The sequence below is a fragment of the Aphelocoma coerulescens genome, chromosome 14, assembly GCF_041296385.1.
Source record: "Aphelocoma coerulescens isolate FSJ_1873_10779 chromosome 14, UR_Acoe_1.0, whole genome shotgun sequence".
Classification (NCBI taxonomy): Eukaryota; Metazoa; Chordata; class Aves; order Passeriformes; family Corvidae; genus Aphelocoma; species Aphelocoma coerulescens.
In genome coordinates this window covers 1,982,223-1,995,248 of record NC_091028.1, presented here as the reverse complement: position 1 = coordinate 1,995,248, position 13,026 = coordinate 1,982,223, and the positions used below count along the sequence as shown (strand labels likewise).

Here is a 13,026-nt window from a genome sequence, read left to right as displayed (position 1 = left end):
CTCCCTTCAGTGTGAATGGAAAATCTGACACTACTGAATCTTTGAGATCTTCTTTGACTTTCCTGCATGTTTTAACTTTTCAGCTAGAAATTGTTTCACTTGTAATTTTTTTTTTCATTTAATTTCTTCTTTGTTGAATTTTTTCATTCCAATGAACTATATCTAAATGCTTATTTCTTCTTTATATTCAGATGCACCCAAAAATAATTGGTTATAGTTCTAAGCAAAATATCTTGATGAGTTCAAACAGATTCCAAATCCCTCTGTCTTCACTCTTGTGAAATTTAATGTGTAATTTCAGTTTCAGGACTGCAGAGATTTAAATGACACTTTGAACTATTGGTCACAGTCCACTACAACAAAAGCACTGATTTTTGCAACAATTCTTTTGTCAGAAATCTGGGGAAAACCAACTTGATTTTGGGAAGGACACTGGTGGGCCTGAGCCAGCACCTCTTGTGAAATGGTTGGTTTGGGTGTGAGGTGTTAATCCCAATGGGGTTTAGAGGAAGGGAGGGAGTGGCTTCATGGCACCATTGATTTTATATTTTATATATTTTATATATTTTATATATTTTATATATTTTTATATATGATCCTGTCAGAGACTTCAGTTGTCACAGTGTCTGCCTGAAGTGCAGACCCACAATAGAGCTTTAACACCCAGTGGTGGCACAACACTGCTGTTGTTCCTTCTGGGAAGGGAGAGACAAATCCTCGTTGCTGTATCCTGCTCAGGGCAGAATTCCTGCAGCGAGGAGCTGAAAGAGCAAGTGCAGGCAGCCAAAGCATTAAAACAATTAATACAAAATACTCTGTGCCTTTTATTTCTCTGGGGTGTTCTGTTGTCCACCTTGGACTCTGCAGAAGCCCAGAGGAGGAGACATAACTGATGATGGCTTGAAAAAAATTAAGTATTCCTCTGTCTTTATAAGCTCCCTCAGTTTCCCTGTTGGAGCAGCAATGGACTGTTGCATAGAGTGATTTTGAGAGGAGGATGCTGGGCACAGAAATGGGCTGCTCTCCTGCTCAGCTCTGAGTCTGCAGGGATGGGAAGTCTGGGTGCTCCGGGAACAGCTTTGCTGTGACTGCAGCGTGGGGCTTCAGCTGTCCTTCATGTGATCTCAGGCATCTTCCCTGCTGTATTTTTAGAGCTGTTGTGCAAAGAAGATTAGCAAAGGACTTAATATCGATGTGGATATGGATTCTTTCTCAAATATGGCAATGTTCCCCCTATTTAGGCGATGTGTTTGGGCTGGTGTCACAGTTATATCACCAGGCTGTGCACTGCCATGTGCTTCTGCCCTGGCCTCTCTTCCTACTCCAGATGTTGTTTAGCTGACTGAAATAGTGGCTGCACTCTTTGTCCTGGTCTTAGTTTTGCTGGATCTAATGACAGTTTATTAGGGAGCCTGTCTCCAGCTGGATCAGGTCCATACTTAGTGGAGAAAGAAACAGCTGGGAGTTGAGATTGGGTGGTTTATCTTCAGATGGGAGCCAGAGACACCTGGATTCAGTGGTGGTTTCAGACTGGCTCTTGTGGTCTCTCTGTGGTGAGGGGGCACCTACAGGTAAAGCTGTTCAAGTGAAGCCTTTGGAGGGTCCACTAGAACAGCTCTTGTTTGTTTGGAAACTCCCTTAAATGTTCCTGGCACAGCTGCACCCCTGAAAGAGCAGAATCCCAGAATGGTTTGAGTGGGAAGGGACCTTAAAGCCCATCTCCTTCCAACCCCCTGCCATGGGCAGGGACACCTTCCACTGTCCCAGGCTGCTCCAAGCCCCAATGTCCAGCCTGGCCTTGGACACTGCCAGGGATCCAGGGGCAGCCACAGCTTCTCTGGGCACCCTGTGCCAGGGCCTGCCCACCCTCACAGGGAGGAATTTCTTCCTAACATCTGATTTAAATGTGTCCTCTTTTAGTTTAAGACTCTCCCATTGTCTCTGAAACTGCCCACCCTTGCTGTGCAGTTAATTGGGGCAGCCTTCTCTCAGGGAAGGGCTTTCAGTGACACTTTTTGCAGGTGTGTTAAGGGCACGTGTATGGAGTGACATGGGACAAACAGCTCAAAAACAGTTGCTAAATATTCTGGTATCCCAGTGGTCTCAGCATGCAGTGTCTGACCACTGGGACTCCAGTAACAGAGTGGGTGGCCTGGAGAGACACCTTTTGTATGGGCTGGAGCAGAAGAGACCAGCAAGGTGAAGGCTTTGGCCTCAGGATAGCCCTGGATGGTGGTTTGGAGTCTGGAGGGTTGGGAGAGGACAGGTGGAAGCACAGATAGGAAGTGTTAACTCTGCCTGAGGAGATGAATGTGCTGGCAAGTGCAGGGAAGAGAGCAGGTACTGAGGGGTGCAGCCCTCCTGCCATGTGGCCCTGGAGCAAAGGGCAGGGTACCAGGAGAGCATAGCTGGGAGTGTCCTGTGGCACTGCCTGACACAGATCCATGAACCACCATCTAACAAATTAAGCTGCTTAAAGCAGTGAGTGTGCTCCTCTTGGCTGGAGCCAGGTGGATCTGTGCTGGAAACAGTCACTTAACAGGGGAATTTTGGATTCATCTAATCTGGTTTTGTTATTCCTGTGATGAGGAGTGAAAAGCACGGGTAGAAGAATATGGGAAGAGTTCTCTGGGAAGTGTGGCAAAGCAAGCAGAACGTTGCTGAGGGACTGGGAGAACAGGGTTTCAAACCTGCATGCTTTGTTCTGGCTGGGACTCCAGCTGGCAGCTGCCTGCACTTCCCTCCTGATACTGGAGCAACACGATAATCTGAAATAACTTCTTTCCCATCCAGAGGTCCAGGAACAGGAGATATGGAATGTGTCCTTAAGTGCCTGGGCTATTTTGGGAGCAGGGGACATGAATCTGTGCAGGGGCATCCAGGCTTTGCATTGCTGTGGTAACGGGGAGCGTGGCACTGGCAGCCTGGCCCGGCTCTAGCATCAGCACATCAATGTTTGCTTTTGGGGCAGAGAACTCATGAATATTTTTATTCTTCTGTGCTTTATAAAATGGTGGTGTCTTCTGGAAGATGGGAAGATGACAGCAGTTCCTAGAGAAATTGTCTTGGAATGATGGCAGAAACACCTTATGATGAAAATGTGGAGCTCTGAGACTGCAGTGGAAGGAGAGCACAGGTTCTCCTCCTGCAACAGCTGCAGTGGAATTCTGGGCAGCTTGTGCAGCAACCACATATTTACAACAGCAACACAACATGCAAGAGGTTTTTCAGAAATCCAGGGAAAAAGATTCCGTCCTGCAAACATCTTGGGATATAATAAGAGATGGAGAAGTTAGGGAAGGAGCAGCAACAGTAAGTTGTAAGTTACTTGTAAGTAACTTGTTGATGCAAGTTAACTTTGCTGCAAGTGCCAGGGAAGACTGGAATTCTGCTAGAACTGGTAAAGAAGCTTTGGAGAAAGGAAGGATGTGCTAATTAGAACAGGGAGGATTTCAGAGCCAGGACAGAATTGTTATAGAAATGGATAAATTGAGGCAAAGTGAGTAGCTAATAATTGGTGGTCTTACCTTTGATAGTTTGGGGCAACCAGAACTGTTTGGCACATCATGTTTTAAGGCTCAGGAATATTAAATAGTTTTTAGTATCTTCTTCAAACAGACAGTATTGACCCAGAGATTATAAAATTCAAGTCTTTAGCCAGCAGAAATTAGCAGAGCTGTGTTTGCTTTTGCTAGTTAGGAACTTCCTGATGTTGAAGTGATGATTCCCTTCCTAGTATTCTTCAACAACAGGATTCTGTTTCTACTTCGTGTGAGAAGGAAATGTTATGTTAGGACATGCTTGGCTTGTGACTGACACAGTGCTGTCCCTGCTTGTAACTACTCTGCTTTAACTTCACCTCTGAGAAAACTGGAGCCAACTCAGGGCTTCAGGGGCCTCCGTTTTGTTGGATTTTCACTGTATGGGAATGAATTAATTCAGAAAGAGTTAAAATTGATTTACCCAGAAGTAAATTTACTTTCTTTTCACTTTTAGGCCTATGAGAAGCGCTTTCCAACGTGCCCAGAGATCCCAGTCTTCCTGGGGAGTGAAATCCTGCACGAATCCAGGAGTGAGGACGGAGCCATCCATGTCATTGAGCGGAGCTGCAAGCTGAATGTGGATGCTCCCCGGCTGCTGAAGAAGGCAGGTGGAACCTTGGGAGCAGAGAGGCCTGGATTTTGTTGGCTGGCTCAGATAGATAAAGGCTCCTCAAGTCAACTCTTTTCTCTCTGTATTTCCCTGCTCCTCTCCAGATTGCAGGGGTAGAGTATGTCTTCTTCATCCAGAAGAACACTGTGAACTGGAGAGAGAGAACGCTCCGCATCGAAGCCCACAACGAGACCTTTGCCAACCGTGTCGTGGTCAGGGAGACCTGCAGCTACTCAGTGAGAGCTCTGCTTTGGCTGTCTGTGCTGGGAGGGGTGGGAATTGTGCACTCACACACAGGGTGAAGGTGCCTGAATGGGTTTGAACACCTCTGCAACACTGGACTGTGGTTAGAGACTCTCGGGCTGGAAAGGCTCTTGGGTCCTGGGTGTGGCTTGTTCAGTTGCTTTGGAGAGGGACAGGAAGGGCCTGGAAGGACAGGACAAGGAGGAATGGCTTCCCAGTGACAAACTGGATATTGGGATGGAATTGTTCCCTGTGAGGGTGGGCAGGCCCTGGCACAGGGTGCCCAGAGCAGCTGTGGCTGCCCCTGGATCCCTGGCAGTGTCCAAGGCCAGGTTGGACAAAGCTTGGAGCAGCCTGGGAGAGTGGAAGGTGTCCCTGCCCATGGCAGGGGGTGGGACTGGATGAGCTTTAAGGTCCTTTCCAAACCATTCTGTGATTTCATAGGGCTTGAGAAACTCCTTTAGATTGATTGTGATTCTCTGCTTGGAGTGAAAGTGGAAAACAGAGTTGATGCTCCAGAACTGCTGGTATTCTCTCAGTTTCTTTTTGATTGGAATTCAGGCTAACAAAAACATCTAGAACTTGGGCATGTATATAAATCTGGGTATCTAGAATTAAACCCTTACTATTCATTACTACAAGGGCCTGAGTGAAGTCTGGCAATTAATTTTGCCCACAAATAAGTGAAAGTTTTAGCACCTTGTTTGTCATTATTTTCATGCTCTAAAGATTTGGAGAAAGGACTTGAGCCTGATCTGTGGCCTGGGCTGTCTCCATTTGAGGCTGTTTCTGTGCTATTTCACTGTAATGGTGCTCTTAGGGCCCAGTCACCATGAAATAGCCTCAGCTGTTTCTGGAAGCAATCAGATCCTGCCTGTTGTTCCTCACACAAATGTCCAAATCCTGTTACTTACCTGCCCTCTTGGCCACTGGACAGGACTAAGCAGGCTGTAAGGAGCTTCAGGCAAGAGGAGGAATGGAAAAGCTGTGAACATTTTGGATGGTGACGGTGTTCCTGAGCCAGAGATCCCTTGGTGGCTGCATGAGGCTTCCTAAAAACTGCAGTAAATCAAACTTCCATCCTCACCAAAGGCACTGACAGGTCTGAAATGCTCCCAGGTTAACTAGGAGCTTGTTACACTTGCTGATTTTGGCTGTGTTCTTAGGAAGGAAACGTCAGCATCTGGGCTTTGAGGGGAACAGGGTAGGAGTTGCTGGCTGCATCCTCAAGATGGTTCCCTGCTCTATTTTTACCAGTTCCCTTTTCCCTGCCAGAGTGCACCGGAAGCAGGTTTATTCTCATCTTTCCTTTTCTGCAGTGTTCTCTGAGGCAACTTGGAGAAATATGATCCTGCTCCTGCAGTTACTTAATATCTCCCCAAGGAATTTGTCCTTTATGGTATGCTTGTGTGGGGGCTGGAGTTGTTTTTCTTTCATGTCAGTTTGTGAACAGCAGCACCTACAGAGAGAAGGCAGAGTCTCCTCAGGAAAGGGTTAAGTTTAAAGGAGGAAAAGATTTTACCATATATAGAGTAACAGAGGGGAAATAAGGGAAAGGTGTGTGCTGAGCTGACAGTGGGAAAACTCCCTGCTCTGCCATGTCCCCAGTGTTTTGGGGAGAAGGCTGATGTTAGTGGCTGAGTCTCCCATCCAAAACTAAAAAGAACCCTGGTTTGCATCTTTCTTCCTTGCAGGTGTAGGAGTTTTAATTGCATGTTCCACAAGGCCATCCCTTTCCATAAAGAGACCTTGACATGACGGTTTGAAGTGGGCAGTTCCACTGCTATTTTAGTGCAGCTTTTGCTACTACAGTTCAGGTCTGCTGGGGCAGAGGTGGGTTTAAATCTTGATTTCCTTGTGCATGTGAAGAATGTTGGGTTAGCAAGTCTGGATGTCCAGTTCTCCATGAATTCTCACGATGGGAATGAACCTGGCTGGTCAATCCAGGTCTGGCAGTGCCTCCTCTGCCCCCTCACTCTGTAGCTGTGGAGGTTAAGAAGCCAGTGTGGTGCCAGGGCCATGAGCCCCCTGGCACCATCCCAGCTGTGTGTTCCCCTGGCTGTAGGTTCACCCTGAGAACGAGGAGTGGACGTGCTTTGAGCAGTCGGCCTCTCTCGACATCAAGTCCTTTTTTGGCTTCGAAAGCACAGTGGAAAAGATTGCCATGAAGCAGTACACTTCCAACATCAAACGGGTAAGGTGGGCTTCCCTGGCTGCCAGAACACCCCAAATCCTCTATTTGCCTTTCTGTAAACAGACCCAGTGTAGTTTTGTGCCCTTGCTTATGGCTCTGAAATGCCCCAGTTGGGCAAAGGAAGGAAAAGCCGGTGTGCAAAGAACGATCTGCTGGCTGGAATGTGTCTGTGCAGGGATGGAGCAGGCTGTGCCAGAGGAGGGTGGCAGTGGATGCTGTGGGTGCCAGGCTCCTCGGACACTGAGGACACTGTTCTTGTGCAGGAAGGGGAAGTTCTGGGTGAAAATCACTGCCCTGTGTCTCCAGAGCTCAGGCTTGGGTCAGTGGCCCGTTCCTCTGGGCTGCAGAGGAGCAGGGCAGCTAACTGGGTTTGGGAGCAGGGGGATGGGGTAAAAGTGCTCTAAAGGCAGCTGCATCCATAGACTGGGATTTGCCTGGCCATTCTTGTAATTCTTCATTGACAGGGGCCTTTCACACTGGATGTTTTTTGACAGGATCGTGGGGATGGAAGGAGAGCTTTCCCCTGTTTATCCCTAGCAGCATTAGTCATCTCTCCTGATGAAACTCCTGCACCTTGCTGGCTCTGGAGGAGGCTTTTTCCTAATGAGAGTTCTCCCCTTCAGGGCAAGGAGGTGATTGAGCACTACCTGAAGGAGCTGATCTCCCAAGGGATCACGTTCATCCCTCGCTGGAGCCCTCCCGCGGCGAAGGATGAGCGAGCCCCGGCTGAGGGACGGGACCCTGGTGACATCCTGCTGGATTCTGGGGCTGCTGGCACCAGCAGGGAGCAGGCTGGGAGCCCCTGCCCTCCCTCAGAGGCTGCCAGCCCTGACGGTAGGCACTGCCCAGGCAGCAGCTCTCAGTCAGTAGCACTGACCAAGGAGCTTATTTTCATTTCTCTTGGCATCAGGTTTTTCATCTGGAGTGTGGGGGAGGAGGAGGGAAAGCTATTTTCTTTTTTCAAGAAAAACAAACAATGGAACTATTTTTTCCCTAAAACAAAAAATCCATGCAGACAGTATGTTTTGGTGCTTAGAAAAAAAAAAATCAGGCTTGATCAGCTCTTTAAGGTATTTTATACTTTAAATTGGAGAAGGTGTCTTCAGTATGGAATTAAATATTTTATCTGTTCCAAAATTAATAGTCTTGGGGACAGGTTTGGATGGCTTTTGGCCCTGTATCAGGCCAAGACAAGCTTTGTGGAATGTCTCCTCATGCCTTTTTCCCATAAAATGCCTGAATCAAACTTCATCTTTCTGTGTGTTGGTCTGATGATATCTTCTAGACTAAATAAAATACTTCTCTGGCAAAAAGAAATAGCAGGCACCTTTGAATCCAGAGCTGTTGTAATAGAAGCAGTTGTTGTCATTCCTGAGAAGGAAAGGCAGCACTTGTTTTGCTGAGTGTAACTAGGGGAAAAGCTTGGAATTTGGAAATATCAGTAGTTCTGCTCTCACCTGATCTCTGGGAGTTTTTCTGGAAGAAAACGGGAATCCAAAGAGAAGCTGATTAGGAGAAGTGTTTGAGATTAAAGTTAACCTCAGAGTGGTGGGTCCTATCTAGCAGAAGAGGAGAGTAGCCCTTATTTTTCTGCCCATACTCCTGTTCAGGAAGGGATTGCCTTCCCTGGGCGTGCTCCCTACCTTGCTAGCTCTGGGGGTTCCATGGAGTGTCTCACTTCTAAATGCAGTTTCTGTATTCTCCTGCTCATCCTGTGGGTGTCCAGGCCTCTTTTCTCAGGTGATGGCATCTACTGAAAACCTTGTGCCTGACAAAGAGCCAGCTCTGAGGTGTCCCCAGCCCTGTTCCCTGTGTCTTGCAGCCCAGCTGCTGCCTGGGCTGCTCCCCCAGCTGCCCTGTTCTGCTGGCTGGCAGCTGCCAGCCCTGGGTGGCACATCCCTCTGTCCCTCAGGGCTGGCACATCCCTCTGTCCCTCAGGGCTGGCAGTCACCAACCCCTTGTCCTTTTGTCTCTGAGCTGGAGGGGCCTGGAGCTGCTGGTGTGCACAGGACTTGTCCCCTTGCCAAAAGCCTCCCTTGCTGTCAGAAATGTGCTGTTGTTCTCCCTTTGTCTCTGGTGTCCCTGGGCAGAATAATGGCTTGGTGTTCCAGCGAGCCTCTTGTCACTGCAGTTGTGCGTGAAATTGGGGACACATGGAGATGGAAGTGCCCAGGTCTTGGAGTAGTTGGTGAGCTGAGTTCCAGAGCTCATGATAGCTCTTTTAAAGCTCCTGCTGGAGCAGTTCAGGCCTGAATGGAATACTGGTGTTCTCAGAGACAGGTGGAGTGATCCAGTTGTGATACAGCACGTGCTGCCTGTGGCCTCGTGCCCCAATCACCGGGAGAGTGTCCCCCCATCTCTCCCTCCCTCCTTCCAGCTGCTGGAATGAGGCTTCTGAGCAATTCCCATGTAAATTATAAGGAACCTGATGTATAGAAACAACTGTCCATCTCCCTCCTGGCTGTTCCAGTCTGCTCTGAATTGTTGTTTCCTCCCTCCAGCTGACAAACTGGACGCTGATTACATCGAGCGCTACCTGGGCCAGCTCACCCCGATGCAGGAGAGCTGCCTGATCCGCCTGCGCCAGTGGCTCCAGGAGACTCACAAGGGAAAGGTGGGTAGGGCGGGCACCCAGGGCACCCAGGGGGATCCCACCTGGGATGGGGCACCCTGGATGCACAAATACACTGGGGAATGAGAGGCTGGAGTGTGACACCACAGGAAGGGACCTGGGGGTCGTGGTCCATGCTGAGCTGAACGTGACTCAGCCCTGGCAGCCCAAAGGGTCACCGTGTCCTGGGAGCGTTGTCCTGCTCTGCTCTGTGCCAGAGTGGCCTCACCTTCAGTCCTGGACACCACAATATCAGAAGGATCTAAAGCTGTCAGAAGGTGTCCAAAGGAGGGACACGAGGATAGGGAAGGGTCTCAAGGGGAAGCCATAGGAGGAGCAGTTGAGAGCACTTGGCTTGTTCAGCTGGAGAAGAGGAGATGGTGCACAGAGCTCACCTGGGCAGCTCTGGTCTCTGCTCTCTGTGACCAGGGGCAGGACCTGAGGGAACAGCTGGAGCTGTGCCAGGGGAGGGTCAGGCTGGAGATCAGGGAAAGGCTCTTCCCCCAGAGGGTGCTGGGCACTGCCCAGGCTCCCCAGGGAATGGGCACGGCCCCGAGGCTGCCAGAGTTCCAGGAGTGTTTGGACAGCGCTGCCAGGGATGCCCAGGGTGGGGTTGTTGGGGTGTCTGTGCAGGGCCAGGAGCTGGATCCATGATCCTTGTGGGTCCCTTCCTGCTCAAGGAAATTCTGGGGTTCTCTGATTTTTCCCTGAAAAGCAGCACAGGCACTGGGGGACAGGTGTGTCTCTGCCTGCTGGAATGTCCAGAAGCTTCTCAGACTCCTTTTGGTTAAAGGAAAGTCTCTGTCAGACTGACAGGGTAACTGGTATGTGGCTGGGAAAAGAAAGGGTTTAGAGCAGCTTGAATGCCTCAAGAGGGGTTTAACTCCAGATTTCCTGATGGAGAGGGATTAGGAGGGAAGGAAAGAAGGACTAAGGATAGCACCAGAGAGAGAAGTTGGGTGGGCTGAATAGATAAAGGGCTCTTAGGAAGAGGAGCAAGTCATCCCCCTTGGAAGCAGATAACAGCTGGGTGAGGTTTCAGCAGTAGAAGCTCCCTGGCTTAGAAGGAAACAGCTCAGTCAGTCAGGATGGGTCAGGTGAGGTACTCTGCATTCCTGGGTTTGGGAAGATTTTAATTCTTTTTCCTTTACCTGGCTTTTCCAAAAGAGACTGCTGCTTACAAGGGGCTTTGGCAGTCCTTTCTGCATGCTGTGCTGTATGTCTCAGAGCTGAGCATGTCTCATCTGAGTACAGGGAGTCTGAACATGATTTAGAATGCTGTTTTTTCTTGGAAAAGTGAATGTGAATCACCCGTGTAGAAATAAAATGTAGCAAAGATTCAGTGCTATAGTTCTGCTGCTGTTGAACTCCTGAAGTTCCCCTGTGTGTGAGCAGGCAGGTGGGTTTTGTTGGTACCCAGGAATGTGGATGGAGAAACAGCTACCAGAAAACCTCAGGCTGAGGAGAACAGGAGGTGTTGGGGCAGTGTGAGAGGCTCCCAGCAGCTGATAATGCACCAGACACCAACAATGCTGAATGTTGAATTGTAAGAGCTGATAAATTCCCACCACCAAATATCTGCCAAAGCTGGCCAAGGCCACTGGTGTACAGTGGCATCAACAGCAGGTTGGATAACTTGGACCATGTCCAGAAGGGTGGTGGCTGCTGGATGCAGGTAGAGACTACAGGAATATCTGTATGATGTATAATGTATATACTGTGTATGTATGCACACCTGATGGAGCACAGGGCTGTGACACCTCCCTGCCAGCTGCTCTCGTGTCACTGATGCTCTGCCTGTGAGTAAGGAGCTGGGGCTGGGCTCCCAGCCAGCCAGGGGGTGGTGAGTGAGCTGTGTGAGCAGCTCCCTGCTCACAGGAACAGCTTCACCAAGAGAAGGGGCTCTGCTAAATACTGCTTTTGATCTGTGTCTGCCTGTGATCCAGCCTCCTGTCAGACAGGAGGCACCAGACAGGTGGGCAGGCAGGGGTCAGTCCCCAGGTGTAGCTGTGCTGAGACAGAGGACAGGAGGCTTTTCATGGAGACCTGTCCAGTGAAATGCTGTGGGCTCTGTTGGGGTAGGAGATACCTCACCTAGTGGGTCCTGGATGGGAGCAAAACAGGGAGGCTTTATCCCTGGTGTGACCTGCAAGGATCCTGCTTTCAGCTGGAACAGGCACCACCTAAACCTTTCTTCTGTGGGTTGGTTTTCCCCCTTCCATGTCAGAGGCTGAGGAATGGAAGCTGGAGAAGGAAAACGTGGGAGCACGCGAGCAGAATGTGGAACAACTGCCCCTTGGGTGCTTGGAGCTGGGCAGGGAGTGGCAGCCCTTGTTCCCTGTGCTGTGCTGGGAGCCTTGGGAAGGTGCAGCTCAATCCTGAGCTCTGGGGACACTGGCAGCTGCCTCAGGCCTTTGGGTGGCCTTTGTGGGCCTTGTCCCCAGGGGATCTGGGCACACAGGAAGGGAGGTGCTGGCTATTTGAAACTTCATCTTGACCCCCCTGACTGCTCAGCTGCTTGCTTCTCCTGATTCCCTGATAGCCTGACAGAGCAGACCAAACTCAGGAGCTTATCCTGCAAGGCTGGGGTTTTCCCTGGAGAGGCTCTTACCTTGCTGTGGCAATCAGTTCTTTTAATTCGGAGCAGGGATGGCCTTATTCCTCTGTCAGAAATTATCAAAAAATAGATCTGTTTCTTGGAAAATGGCCCTTCTTATTTTTGTCTTCTGTCCTGTTTCACTATCCCTTCCCTGTTCCTTCCAAAGCAGACATTACCTTTACAGTCAGATACATTGCTGCTTAAAAAATCTGAGGAGTTAAAGGAACAAACTGCAAATGGTGTTAGAATTGCAGCAGCTCAAAGCTCTGCTCATGGCTTTGCACCGTGCAGGAGAGTGCAGCGCTTCCACCAGTGAATACAAAAGCAGGCTGAAATTAAACCTTCGTTTGCTTGCACGTGGGAGTTACTGCTTTGGTTGGACAAGGATAAAAGACTAGTTCCACTGTGGAATAAGTCTCCTTGGAGCTTCCTGCCTTTGGTCCAAACAGAAGTGCTGGATTTGCCTCTTGCCCGGAGCTGTGTACAGGGGAGGTTTGAAACATGAAAAGTAGCAAACCTTCCACCAGCCATCCCCTTTCCTGCAGAGATCCTGGGGCTGCTGTGGGTGTCTGGGCTGGGTCTGATGAGTGGCAGCTGCCTCTGAGCAGCAGGAACACAAACCTGAATTATCTGATGAAAACTCTGCTGGCTTTAAACTTGCTGTGATACAGAGTTCCTCTAAATACTCCTGGGATCCTCTTTCCAGGATGTACAGATGCAGCATTAGAACCAGTGTCAATCTCCCCCCTGCTCCTCAGGTGCTTTAGGCTTGGTTTAGGCTGCCTGAACTCTGCCCCTTCTTTAGGTGAGTCAGTTCTGACCATCTCTTGCTTGTGAATCCGAGATTGCTCCCTCCTGACACAGCTGCCAGCCTTGCTTTCTTTCCAGCTTTTTGTTTCCCTGAGCATGGCTTTGGACAAACAAAGGAGCTTTGACTCCTGGACATGGGGGTTTGTGTCCCAGCAGGGCTGGGAGTGCTCGGGTTGTGCTAGCAGAGTATGGATGCTCTGGAGGAGAGGATCCCTGCTCCACAGAGCTGGAATTTTTAATGGAAACTTGTAGAGAATGAGGCCAAGCACTTTTGGGGAAATTAGAGGGAGGGGCTGGGAATCCAGCAGCACGTGCAGCTTTGATCCAGTTGGATTTGCAGCTGACAGGCTCTTAGGCAGATTTGGCACTTCTGTGGAATCCGCCAGGGTCATTGTTAATTCCTGCTGCTTGGCATTC

The 13,026-nt window shown here is 49.6% G+C and overlaps 1 protein-coding gene across 6 annotated transcripts in view; it reads left to right on the top strand.

Moving 5' to 3' along the window:
• SEC14L5 (SEC14 like lipid binding 5) overlaps positions 1-13,026 on the top strand; it is a 39,976-nt gene that overhangs the window by 15,817 nt on the left and 11,133 nt on the right. For all 6 annotated transcript variants that reach the window (XM_069029601.1, XM_069029598.1, XM_069029599.1 and 3 more), the window contains 5 exons: positions 3,997-4,146; positions 4,257-4,388; positions 6,461-6,589; positions 7,213-7,423; positions 9,091-9,203. In XM_069029601.1, coding sequence (XP_068885702.1) covers positions 3,997-4,146; positions 4,257-4,388; positions 6,461-6,589; positions 7,213-7,423; positions 9,091-9,203 — 735 coding nt within the window. The remainder of the gene's footprint in view (positions 1-3,996; positions 4,147-4,256; positions 4,389-6,460; positions 6,590-7,212; positions 7,424-9,090; positions 9,204-13,026) is intronic.